This window comes from Mytilus trossulus, chromosome 7, assembly GCF_036588685.1.
Source record: "Mytilus trossulus isolate FHL-02 chromosome 7, PNRI_Mtr1.1.1.hap1, whole genome shotgun sequence".
Classification (NCBI taxonomy): domain Eukaryota; kingdom Metazoa; phylum Mollusca; class Bivalvia; order Mytilida; family Mytilidae; genus Mytilus; species Mytilus trossulus.
In genome coordinates, this window is record NC_086379.1 from 56,521,991 (window position 1) to 56,536,367 (window position 14,377).

Genomic DNA, 14,377 nt, shown 5'->3' on the forward strand with positions numbered 1-14,377 from the left:
TTTATATGACTTTGTATTGTTTAAATTCTGGCATGCATAGTTGTTATGTACTGTAAACCAGCCTAAATAATGATATTTTTTTTACATCCACAAAATTTGGTGGGGTATAAAGTAATGTTCTGGTACATTTTTTTCCTTTGCTGGTTTTCTAGTGATGAAGTAATTTTTGGTTAATTGATTTCTGATATTTTTAAGAATGTTCTTGACAATGAAATTAATGATCAGTAAAGATTTTTTTATAGTGCTTTTGACGTTCTTAATTTCATTGGTCAATTGTCTACACTCAAGGCTATTTAATACATCACACATTTTTTTTAAAATTTGAATATGTTAGTTTTCCTCAAGATGTCTTTAGGTTTCATTTTGTTGTTGTGTGACTCTCTTATTGATGCACAGCCAACATCTCTTTTTATTCATTTGAAATAGTTATTAGAAAAGACCAAAAATGAAAAGTTGTATTTAGTTTATTCAGAAATAGAAATGTGATATTATTTGATAGTTATAAACCATGTTTAACCATTATGAAGCATGTGTTTATCAAACTAAATATATATGTGGCTTGGTATATTGATTTATATACTTTTTTTTACTAATAAATAATGATTTGAAGGTTATTCAACGTATCTAAATATCTCTTTTTATGTTTTTTTTTTCTCCAGAAATTGCATAAAATTTTATAATTCAATTTATGTTTTTGTACAACATTAGGAAGAACATTTTCTTTAAAAGACGAGAAATTAAACAGACAAAAACTATTTATACTCTTTCAGACTTCGTGACCTCAGGACTAACCATAGAAATACTTTTTGTAGACTTTCATTTATTCATATTAATGAACTTTCAGATATTGAACTATTATCCTATACTTCTTTTATACATAAGTATCAGTAAAAGTGTATTTTTGCTGTGGAAATAATGAAATGTCAATATTCTGTATCTAAAGAGACTTGAATGATTACATTTGTTCTGTTGATGATACTATATTTGGTTGATTTTAATTGATGAAAGTTTGTTAGATTTGTACATGAATATTTTACTTGACCTTTATGCTCTTTAAGTTGATACTTCCATATGAATGAATTGAAATGTCAGAGTGAATTTTATAGTTATCTGTAAATTTATTAATGTAATAAAATGTTTTAAAGAAATATTGGTTTTTCTTCAGTTTTTTCTTGCTTGAATGAGTCTAAAAGCGAGACATAGATATGCTGTTTCCAGTATCGGCAGCTGCAACAATATATTAGTAAGTGATTAGGTCTAATTAATGGTGAACCACATGTGGTAGGTCAATGATATTTAGTTTACAATTGTATTAGCATTGGCACATTTTATTTCCAGGGAGATATGGCCCTGTCCCCTCAGTCATGGTCTATTGACTTTGAAAATTATGCTTAGTTAACATGTATTAGTTTTTATACGACCGCAAAATTTGAAAAAAAATTTGTCGTATATTGCTATCACGTTGGCGTCGCTGTCTGTGTTGTCGTCGTCCGAATACTTTTAGTTTTCGCACTCTAACTTTAGTAAAAGTGAATAGAAATCTATGAAATTTTAACACAAGGTTTATGACCACAAAAGGAAGGTTGGTATTGATTTTGGGAGTTTTGGTCCCAATATTTTAGGAATTAGGGGCCAAAAAGGGCCCAAATAAGCATTTTCTTGGTTTTCCCACTATAACTTTAGTTTAAGTTAAAAGAAATCTATGAAATTTTGACACAAGGTTTATGACCACAAAAGAAAGGTTGGGATTGATTTTATGAGTTTTGGTTACAACAGTTTAGGAATTAGGGGCCAAAAAAGGGCCCAAATAAGCATTATGCTTGGTTTTCGCACAATAACTTTAGTTTAAGGTTATAGAAATCAATGAAATTTAAACACAATGTTTATGACCACAAAAGGAAGGTTGGTATTGATTTTGGGAGTTTAGGTCCCAACAGTTTAGGAATAAGGGGCCAAAAAGGGACCCAAATAAGCATTTTTCTTGGTTTTCGCACCATAACGTTAGTATAAGTAAATAGAAATCTATAAAATTTAAACACAAGGTTTATGACCATAAAAGGAAGGTTAGTAATGATTTTGGGAGTTTTGGTCCCAACAGTTTAGGAATAAAGGGCCCAAAGGGTCCAAAATTAAACTTTGTTTGATTTCATCAAAATTGAATAATTGGGGTTCTTTGATATGCCGAATCTAACTGTGTATGTAGATTCTTAATTTTTGGTCCCGTTTTCAAATTGGTCTACATTAAGGTCCAAAGGGTCCAAAATTAAACTTAGTTTGATATTGACAAAAAATGAATCGGTTGGGTTCTTTGATATGCTGAATCTAAAAATGTACTTAGATTCTTGATTATTGGCCCAGTTTTCAAGTTGGTCCAAATCGGGGTCCAAAATTAAACTTTGATTGATTTCATCAAAAATTGAATAAATGGGGCTCTTTGATATGCCAAATCTAACTGTGTATGTAGATTCTTCATTTTTGGTCCTGTTTTCAAATTGGTCTACATTAAAGTCCAAAGGGTCCAAAATTAAACTGAGTTTGATTTTACAGTGCTTATCCAGTGACCTTTGGGGTATCACATTTGCAAAGACCAAAACAGTTTACCAAATTGCAGTCAGATTTCTACTCCAACTATCTGATCAACTGGTAAAATATTTTAGCAGATTGCTCAAGTGAAATGTTGTTAGTTTGAAGTGAGTGCTGTAATATAAAAAAGTTATACTTGCCATGCAGATTCAGTCAGTTGATACCTTTGTCAATCATTTCTAACACAAATAATATCTTACTATAGTATGAGTCACTGAATAAAATGGTCTAATTTTAACATGGAAACTTCTATCATAAATAAATATTATTAATGAATAGTTCAAAACATTGTTTTGTAGGTGTATATTTTATAGCTTTGTCTTCTAAGATGAAGTTATTGTGCAATTGTGATTCGAATAACATTTTGTATACAAATTACTGATCTGCTGGCAATAAAGGGAAATAATTTACATTACAAATAATCTAGTTAGATTAGGACCATATGGGAAATGCCTACCCATACAAATGTTTTCTTTTAGAGAATCACCAAAGAAATTAAACCAAACATTGTATAAATGTTCCTTATGAGGTGCTGTTACTTTGAAACCGATCCATCATCCAAGATGGCTGGCTGTCAGAGAAGGATGTGTTTATCATTGGACTCTATGGGAAATACATCCAACTGTTTTCTTTTAGAGAACCAATAAATGGAATGAAATAAAAAATGGCATGAATTTTCCTTATGAGGTGCTGAACAAGTGTTGTAACTTTGTAGGTGAACAATCATCAAAGATGGCAACCAGCAGGGATTTAGTTTATCAAAGGAACCTATGGGAAATACATACAATTTTCTTTTAGAGAACCACTAAATGGAATGAAACCAAACATTGCATAAATTTTGAGGTGCTTATCAAGTGTTGTTACTTTATAGCTGATTTGCTTTTGTCCTTATCAAGTAATTTTCTACAATTTCAATGAATTTATTGGTAATTTATTTAAACGTTGATACAAAAGTGTTCGCCTTTTGATTAAATCACGAAGCCAATATCAAACCAAATAGTCTCAATCATTATTCATTGGAGTTAATGGAGCTTAGTGCAATAATTGTCTAAATCCACAAAGTATTTATGAAAGTTCAACTATACTCAGTATAATGAGTCATTGCAAGACTAATAATGTAGGTCAGATTGCTTTATTGGCTCCTCCAAACTCTGACTTGAGTTTGCCTCAACTGTTACTTTTTACCACAAAACATAGATCAAGTTTGAATTTGGATGGCATTACTTTTTGCTTTCTAGAGTTATGCCCTTTTTGTCGAGCCTTCGACTTTTGTCGAAAAAGCGAGACTAAGCGATCCTACATTCCGTCGGCGGCGGCGGCGTCCACAAATATTCACTCTGTGGTTAAAGTTTTTGAAATTTTAATAAATTTCTTAAACTATACTGGATTACTTCCAAATGTGGACAGAAGCTTGTTTATGATCATAAGATAGTATCCAAATGTTAATTTTGTAAAAATATAATTCCATTTTTTCTTAAACTATCCTGGGTTTGTACCAAACTTAGACAGAAGCTAGTTTATGATCAAAAGATAATATGCATAAGGAAATTTTGTAAAAATAAAATTCCATTTTTTCCGTATTTTACTTATAAATGGGCTTAGTTTTTCTGCGGGGAAACATTACATTCACTCTGTGGTTCAAGTTTTTTAAATTTTAATAACTTTCTTAAACTATCCTGGGTTTGTACCAAACTTAGATAGAAGCTAGTTTATGATCAAAAGATAATATGCATAAGGAAATTTTGTAAAAAATAAATCCATTTTTTCCGTATTTCACTTTTAAATGGACTTAGATTTTCTGCCAGGAAATAACATGTTCACTCTGTGGTTAAATTTAAAAAAAAAAATACTTTCTATTGCTACCTTTAATTTGTACCAAACTTAGACAGAAGTTTGTTTAAGATCATAAGCTAGTATTTAGAAGGAAATTTTGATAATATTTTGTACCTGTGTATCTGTATTTTACTTATAAATGGACTAAGTTTTCTTCCAGTTAACATTACATACAGTCTGCAGTTAAAGTTTTTAAACATTTATTAGATTCATAAATTATCCTGGATTTTTACTAAACTTGGACAGAAGCTACTTAAAATCAAAAGATAGTATCAAGAGGTATATTTTTATTGATGTTTTTCCTCATTTTGTTGAGCCTGTGAATTTCAGCAAAAGTAGGCGAGACACTGGGTTCCGTGGAACCCTTACAAATTTTTTAAGTTGAAAAATTGCTGAATTATTTACTTTCTCTAACTGAAGTAGCCTGAACCATATGTAACATCTCTTTATGATAAGAAGTCACATGGTAATAATGTCTAGCAAAATGTTTGTCCATGAATTTTATAGTAGTTATGAATTCCTTCCATTTAGGCATTGAGTATGTGCAGCTGTGTATTGTATAGTAAAATAAGCAACTACAAATGTATCATCATTCACCATGTTTGCCTTACTGGTCCAATATTTATGATTGAAAGTCGATCTGAGACTACATGTCTTTTTGGGGTTGTTTGGTTGCAGTTTCTCTAAAGTATACCTCAGTCTCCTATTTTATGTTATGTGTGTGAAAGCAACGACTTGCATGATAAGGCAATTAAAGAAATAAAACAAACATTAAAAATAGAATACCATTTAATAGACTCATAATCCTCCATTGAAATAAAATAGGTCATAATCTGATGTGCTCTTCTATGATGTGTTTCAGCAGTTATCACTAATATTATAAAGTAAATGACCAAACTAGTAATCCATTTAAGTACATGGAAAAGTCTAAAATTACCTAATTTCCAAATGTTTCGTTGTCAAACACAAGCAAACACTGGTTCCATGATTATACAATTTAAAATTTAATCTATGAATAGCTATTTTCCATTAATATAAGACATTTTGCAAAAAAATAAATTGAAACTTTTAGTTTTTGATTTTGCTGTCTAAAACCATGATTTTAACAAATCTTTTTTTGCACCACAATTTATTATAGAAATTGCAATACTGTAATTCTTAAGCATAATAATTATCTAATATTGCACTTCCTTAAGCAGGAATAATATGAAAGTATAAAAATTTAAGATATCAACCGTACAAACTTTCCATTTCTGCCTGTTTGGACATTTACTTTACATCTAATTGTAGCACCTAATTTTATAATCTAAAGGGTGAACAATCTATGTGGTATTCCGTGGAGGACTCAATGGTATTTCACATCATATTTAAATATAGATATCTTGCATAATTTTAAAAATAAAAATATTTAACAGATAGTTTTAAAATAGAATTATACAAAGGGTTTAAGAGAGGTAAAGAACAGACGATATGTGTATCACATTAAAACAAAAATAGCTTTGACACATTTAAATAGCATTCACAAACTGTTTATATACATATGTTTACACACTAACAAAAATACATATTTATTAACTTTTATAAATGGTTTGTAAAAAAGTCAAAATATTTATTTTAACTCATACACTGGAATACTTATCAATAAAGACAAGCAAATCCTTGCCCTTCAATTAAGAAAAATCAATCTTAGTAAGGGGAGATAAATCAAAATTATTTGAAAAAGACCAGACTTTGGTTTGAGTCATTAAATAGATTAAAAAATAACTAACTTTTCCATTTCATAAACAAAACAAAACAAATTTATGTTTTCTTCAACAAAACAATGAAAAATTATATATTAAAAAACAAACCAAACAAATAACAGTTAAGTATAGGTGTATGAAAGTATTGTGAATTCATTGATATTCATGGAATACATCTTAAGATTATTTGTCTTTTAAGTAACACTTTTTTCATAAGATAACTCAAATTTCTCTCATTTTTCTCTTTTCAAATACTAATTTTTGTGCAAACAAATCACAAAATTTTGTGATGCAATAACAAATGGAAGTATCGGTGAAACAGTAACCTTCTCTGTATTTTACATATTAGTATTTACGAAAATGAAAAGATACAAATTGACAGACATAATGACATATTTCCTTCATCCCAACATAACATACTATCCAGAGCATGGTAAGACAGTTTATTTCTGTTCTTCAATCTTCATGAATTTATGTAGTTTGTGTCTGGTTTCAGACTTAATACATACAATGCACATCAAGGTGGAATTAAATAATTAATGTGGTGGCTAGACAACTTATACTATTGAAGACACTGATCTGTAATTCTGTATGTTGATTGTTCTGGAAAAAAGAAGAGAGATTAAGGAGATGAACATTTTAAAAAGAGGTAATGTTAACATCCATATTGATCCTACAATTTTTCAATTTGAAGATAAAAATAAAGAGTTTTATCATTTAAGAAGTTTGGAGAGTAAGCTTTAGTTGACAGATTATTTGGTATGTGATAATATGGTTGTGTCCATGAGACAGCTACCCTGCAGAAACAAAACTGGGAACACAGATTCAACACAATTTCTTCATTATCTTCCAAAATAAATTGTGTAATTCTGGCATTTCAGACTATTTGTGGTAACAAATTATTCATTGAAAGAATTATTTGCATTGAGCAATGAACTTATCTTAGGTACTCATAATTCGTTTACAAAATAAGGAAATAATGCACCACTGTGCAACATTCTTGTAGATGGAAATAACTGGTTGAAAATAAGAATTGAATAAAATTTGTTTTCTTTGCGAGAAAAGTTATATATAGTTTGTGTTTACTTACCTCATAACATTTTGATCCACTATAGAGACAGAAGGTGTAGTTTTTGGACCTTGTGATGGGACAAATATTTTTCCACTCTTGTTGACTACATTGACTGGACGATGTATTTTCATCTTATAAGGATCAGCTGAGTGTGATGGGTAAGGATCAAAGGTTCCAGCTTTACATCCAGCAGGCTACAAAACAACATTTATATATTTAGAAAAAAAATAAACTTATGTAAAAGAGGATGTCATTTAAGTGCATGAAGAAAAAGACCTTCACATCCTTCTTGACTATCAAATATGCAGTGGTCTCCACCTATTTACAGTTAGTCAACTTTATAATTTTATTAAAGATGAATAAATATTGAGTGTTTGATTTAATATAAATATACCAGTACACAAATATACCACATTTCCACAAGATTTACTATTATAAACACATTTTTATTTCAACATGTCTTCTGGTCATTCATGTCAAAATTAAATCATATCATTAAATATCTTTGTGTTTACCATAAAAGAAAACTATTAATGATATCTGGGTAATGCTGCATCTGTGGAGTACAAAATTGATGTACAATATACTACCAAACCGTTTTGACAGAAAAAAAAAATAATACTTAGCATTTAACAAAATAGATTTTTTCTTACCATAGATGCAGTTTGAGGCAGACAATAATTTTTTCTTTTATACAAAAATATGTTTTATATGATATTGATGAAAATCAATTACTCTTCTAAGATGTTGTTATTATCAGTGTACAGATTTAATGTGAAATTTTTGAAATAACTAATATGCTTACTCTCTTTCCAGGATTACTTGGTTTGAATTTTGGACCATCCAATTTCTTTGTAATAGATGCTGATCCTTTTCTGGACATTGGTTTGTCTGTGTGATATGGATTGGAATCAAAGTAAGATTTTGGATGCATATTCAGTTTAAATGAATCTCCTTTCAAGGCAGCTTTATGGGCAGCAAGTTCTTTCTGTAAAAAAGTATAGCACAAACAAAATGTTAATCAATCGAAAACACTTTAGAAAACTATGCTTTTTACAAAACTCTTATATCCTTTAAGTTAACCCTTTCCTTCATAATGACGCCACCCTCTTTACTTCATAATGACGCCTTTTGACACCTGTGTAGTATCAAACTTAATAAAATTTGTATCCAATATGAAAAGGAAATTGATAAGAATATCTGACTTTAATTTATTTGATGAAATATTTGTTTTTCGCAATGCATTAATTCTTTATAGCAAAAAAATCCTATGCGAATCAATTATGCAAAAAAAAAATCCATTTAGGAAAGGGTTAATCTATCATTTAAAACTTTCTTATATGTAAAAATAAGAACATAGCTTCCATGTCTTTTATCATCTTTAATCCATTTTATATTTTCATCAATATCTTTAAATGGGAAGTGCACAACTTTCTTTTTAACCAAAAATTTGTGAAGATTTCATTTAAATCCTGATTATATGCTTATACCCATTTATAGACAAGAAAGGTTGGAAACCTCATAAATAATTTGTATTTTATCAAAAAATAAAAGGCGGACATCAGAAGTATTCAAGAAATAGCCAATAACAGTTTTACTGAAATCCACTTTACTTAAATCTGTTTAAATGTATTTAATATATATATATGATCCATTTTAAAATATGGGTTATTTATGTACACCCCAAAACAATTCAAAGAACAATTATGAAAATCTTTTTCAAAAATTCTACAAATAAATTACAATCAAAAACAAGAATGCACATTATTGTGCTAAGCATACTAGACCTGTAATTTAAAGAATAAGAAATAGGAATAAGGTATTTAAAAGATCCAAAAAGCACTCACATTTAGCATGCATGTATGAGGATGAGGTTGAAATGGTTTAAAAGCAAAACAGTTTAGGGCACATTTTGTATAAATTTTCCGATCAATTACAAATTTATAAAATAAAGATATGTGGTATTATTGTTAATAAGACAGATACCCCAAGTTGAAATGAAGTGGATGCAAGCAAATTTATAGACTTCTATACGGCCTTCAACAATGAGAAAACCCATACTGAATTGTTAACCGCTATATAAGGCCTTGGCATAAAATCAGAAACAATTCAATTGGGCAAACTAACAACAATATATATTTCATAAAACAAATTCACAACAAAAACAAACAAAATTGTGGTGTTTTTTTTCTCTCTCACAAAACTAATGCAATACACCAGAAGTAAATTGTGATTGAAACTCTTGTTTACAAAAACATTAATATTGAACCTTTTGTTTAGAACAAGAGAGTTATTTTTCTTAGTTCATTAAGGGTACTGTATTAATCAAACTACCAGTACTAAAATTAATGTGTATAATGTGATTAATGAAACAATAGGTTTGTAATTAATTACATTAATATAATAGATTTTTCCTACTTTAATAAGTTATTATATTCAATCATTCACAATCTCAAAAACAATCATAATACATTTAACACTTATAAGCTCAGGGTAGGATTAATGCATGATCAAACCTGCATGGTCACAGTACAGTCTTGATATATTTTTTTTATCAAGTTTAAAAAGTTAAGAAACTACAAATGTTCAGCACATCCTTCAGAGAATAACATGAACAAATATTACCTTAGTTATTTCCCTTGCTCTGCTATAGGAATCCCCTTGGTACTTAGGATAATCTCCAAGCGTTATACCGACATAGCTAGAAATAACACACAGTATCAACAGCAAAAGCAAAAGCAGTTAAAAGAATCATTGTTAAATCAAAAGTGATAATAAAAATATCATGTTTTCAGCCACTTAAGATCAAAGTACATTATTCATAGACATTTTATCTACTGTTGAATTTATCAGCTTCCGATACATGTTTTCTATTTTTTTAACATTTTAATGTTGTATATCAATTCGTGAAGTTTAAAAAAAAATACATATTTTGTTTTCTAAAAGAGAAAAGGAAAAGGAGAACAAGAAAAAGGTTGAAACATGATATTTCTATTAATTACAGGCATCATAATATGTTTTAATCAATTAGACACACAGGATGTGACAAACAAATAAAGTCATTTTGCACCAAACAAATGATAAAATTTGAAATTCAACTTGGGAAGACTGTAAATTCAGAAATTATTGCATGCATTTTAGACTAAAATGAAATTTTAATTTTAGCGATATATTGAGAAAAATCCTATTCAATTCATATAAAAAAAATCAAAATGAGAGTTTAAATTATTGTGATTATAATCCTGTTGCATTTTTCACAATTATAAAAACATAGCAATAATTTCTAAACTTACAGTATATGAATGAAATTTATCTTAAAAAGTTAAAACAACATTTGTTTGGTACATATTTTCTCACAACAAAAGACAAATATGTCACACGAGGAAAGCATGGGTAAGATAACAACACACAACATGTAGTATTGTTAGCAAGTAAGTGTTACAATGTGACTGTAACAAACCTTTGTTATCTCCTTATGAATTTCATAAGTCTCATTTTGATATTTTGGATATTGCCCAAGTGTTACACCAAGATACCTAAAATTTTATCAAACATGCCAATTGAATGTCATTGATTTCAGAATAATTACAAGTTAAAATTTTCTATAGTCCATGCATGCATTCTTATTGTCTTTTGAGTTTTTTGACTTCTTCATTTCTTTGTTGTTTTTTGTGTTGATGGGTTGTTGTCACATTAATATTTACCCCATATTTCCTTTTATTCTTTTCATCATGTTGTAAGTCATAAATATTCATAAGAATATGTCCAGTGGGAAATATTACATGCATTATTATTCAAAACAATGATTAATGTCAAAAGAAATATTATGTTCTGATACCTGGTTCACTTGACAAGAAAGTTAACAAATGTAAATAAATGAAAACTGAAAAAATATCGGTACAGAAATTTCTATTTTTTATTAACAATAAAGTCATCTTATAATTTCTTACCCAAATCCTGTTCCCCTCTTTCCTGGATTTGTCATAAAGTTCTTTCCTGAAGTTTTATGTGGTTTTCCTGGTCTAGCCTGCGGACTCAGTGCACCAATTGGACCACTTAATGTACCATAATGACTTCCCAATCCAGACCTGAAATTATAACCAGACATTTAATTATATCTTGGATTAAAAGCATATAAAATGCAATATGAAATATGCAAATAATTTGTTTTAATTGTCTAAATCACCTCTATATATCTTTTGTGCTATTCAGTGACAATCTCTTTGAAACAGAACCATAATGATTTGAATTACATGAACTATGATCATGTAAATGAAATAATTTTATTACATTACAATTGCTTTATTATGTTTATGCAGCTGACAAATTTTCACCAGTAGATTTACAACCTTTTACCTTTTGGATAATCACAGTTATAATAATTTCGCTAAAATTCTAGACTGTTATATAATGTTTTATGAAAGATATTAAGTTGATCAATCAAATAGCTACCTCATGACCAGGGTAGCATATTTATTCAAACATATTCAGGACAATCACATACATGTACATGTATTATGAAATGAATTTAAATTGTTTCAGCAAATTATATGAATTTGTACCTGTCTCAGTGAATCATATATCAGACACATGTTGTATTGATGTAGGAAATTACTAGGAATCTAATGTACATGTATGTCACAGATTAAAAGACATCATATAGTACTGTCCATTTATTAAATACTTGGAGTCACATTCATTGTTTATAAAAACTATTCAAAGCAATTCCTTAGCCTATAAACAAACACGAGTATCCTTTTCAAATATGACTTGATTTTTCCAAGCCAACAAAAACATTTTTTACTTTTAAGGTGGTACCCAAAACTTTCATTAAAATTAATTTGACTCATTTAATTTTCAGAAAATTTTGATAGAGTATTAACTTTGACCCTTTAACAAAAATGTAAAAATTTCAAAAATTTGGAACCAACAATTATATCAGAAAAATTAAACTAGTTGTATAGCAGTTTGACGAACACCAATTTTGATTACTGAGAAGCTTTGTTTATATTCCTTTTCAATCACAATGTAATTAAAAAGTAAAGCTGATTTTACAGAGTTATATCCCTGTAGTGTTAGGTACCACCTTATCATCCTTGTATAAATAAGTTTTGAAATTACAGTACATACATTTTTTTTTCACCACTACTTGGTAAAAATGCACTTTTAACTATATTTTTCTGAGCTTCTCTAAGCCTGTGCTGCCGTCGTAGTTTGATTGGATCGGAATATCCTTCTGATTCAAAAACTCTACCAAATTTATCTGTAAAATATCCGGCTTGTAATGCTGATCTATCCTTACTCCCTCCAGGCAACATCTGTTTGCCTTTTTGTGAAGCGTCATTGAATGCCACTACAAACAAAAGATGAAAAAGGTAAAATATGTAAAAAAGAAAGATTATTTTTAATACAAATACATGTACAATAGAACTACTGATTTTTTTATCTTATATCTAAGTTCACTTTTCAGAATTTAATATACAAATAAATCATTTTTTGACATAATGTTAACTAAAATTGTTTTTCTTATGGTACATGTAATTAAAATGTTCATTTATAGGCCACAAAGAGTTGATTTCCAATTGTTCCAAACTATCAGACGAAAAAAGATGTTTAACTATGGATTTAATCCCACTTTCAGTACATAATGAGCTTCATGTATTTAGTGGCTGTCATTTGTTATAGGAAAACCAAAAGTGCTGACCCAAGAGAGAATTACCTGAGGCAGAAAAACTAACTAAAATGTATCCCAGTCAATTAAGATTAGTCTTTGAGTGCATCTGCCACTTAAACTTTACTCTCACAAAGACAAGGAAAAGATCAGAAGACTAATGTTAAAATGAGCATGACTAGAAAGAATTTACTGAAGTCTGGACATCACAATGTTTCCTGTAAAATTTTGATGTCAACCTATAAACATCTGACACTACAAAGGAATTTAAGTGATTGATGTATAAAAAGTTCAGGTATTGGCAAGTGTCGCAGATTCCAAAATTCTATGAGGGTATAAATGCCTTTTACCTTCAGACGTCAAATATCGATTTTCAGCTACAGTTATTGTCAAGTGGTCAAAATTTAACTATGATTCGTCAAATTATGCATATCACCATTCATCAGAGGTCTCAAATAATTATCATTACCCTTATATTCAGAAAAAAAATAACATTATTTGTTAAAATAAAGGTACTCCCAAGTGGGTCTCATTGGGGTCTAAGCGTGACGCGGGATTGCAGACTTTTTGTAAGCCTTACACGTGAAAGTAAAATTATTGTGGCGTGAAAACTGGAAATGAGGTCTTTCGTGACCCAGGAAATGACAAAAAAATGAGAATTGCTTACGCACATAGTGTAAACAGGATACGGGAATCTGATAAAACAGTAAGTGGGATCCGGGATCGGAACACCCCAATGAGACTCATCTATACCTAGTCCAAATAATTATGACGTCTAGCTGGCAAGGCGATTTTAATTTTTTTTCTGGGAGGCCTTCCTACGTAGGAAGGCGTCCCAGAAAAAAAATAAAATAGCCGTCCCAGACGTCATAATTATTTGGACTAATCTATACCCTGATTTTGGGAATTTCTTTTTTTAAATACAGTTGCCACCAACAAAAAATGTAAGTAGAGTACCAGTGAGAAGATAATGTGCTTTTAAGTGAGACAAATAAAGTTACAAGAGACTCTAATGTCGTAATGAAGAAGAAGTGTCAAGAGAGACACCTGCAGATAATAACAGTACTTGTAACAATAATATCATACTTTGATTGGCTGATTTATATTTGTCTCCAATTGTGACATATCCCATTTCCTGGAACAGACCAATTCGGTCCATATCATTCTTCTTATCTCCCATCTTGAATCTGTGTGTATATGTCTAAACTAAAAAAAAAGTCTCCTTAACTGCACTTCACGAAACTTTCCTCTGTTATTATCCTGTAGTTTCAAAATAATTGACTATGATAGCCGCCAAAAGTTAGCTTTAACTATTTTATAATCGTGCAATCTTATTCAGAATCGATTCTGATAATTTGTGTGCATCAATGTTGTTTTTTAATGCACGATAATTTCAATTTTTCCCTAAACAGGAGAATTATCTTCCATTGTGTGAACAATTGCTATGGAGATTTCCGCTAGGTGCTCCGGCGGATA

At 29.6% G+C, this 14,377-nt stretch overlaps 1 protein-coding gene across 2 annotated transcripts; it reads right to left on the reverse strand.

The window, feature by feature from the left end:
• Positions 1–5,187: 5,187 nt before the first annotated feature.
• On the reverse strand, positions 5,188–14,369 carry LOC134725372 (cilia-and flagella-associated protein 96-like). 2 transcript variants are annotated; one of them, XM_063589136.1, is made up of 7 exons: positions 13,988–14,369; positions 12,361–12,583; positions 11,181–11,318; positions 9,856–9,931; positions 8,036–8,218; positions 7,249–7,424; positions 5,188–6,761 (listed from the first exon to the last, which is right to left on the reverse strand). In XM_063589136.1, exons 1-7 carry the CDS (start codon positions 14,079–14,081, stop codon positions 6,716–6,718), a joined length of 936 nt encoding a protein of 311 aa, XP_063445206.1. In that variant the 5' UTR covers positions 14,082–14,369; the 3' UTR covers positions 5,188–6,715. The 2 variants fall into 2 exon arrangements, with proteins under 2 accessions (XP_063445206.1, XP_063445207.1); XM_063589137.1 differs by lacking the exon at positions 9,856–9,931 and adding an exon at positions 10,691–10,766.
• Positions 14,370–14,377: the final 8 nt, after the last annotated feature.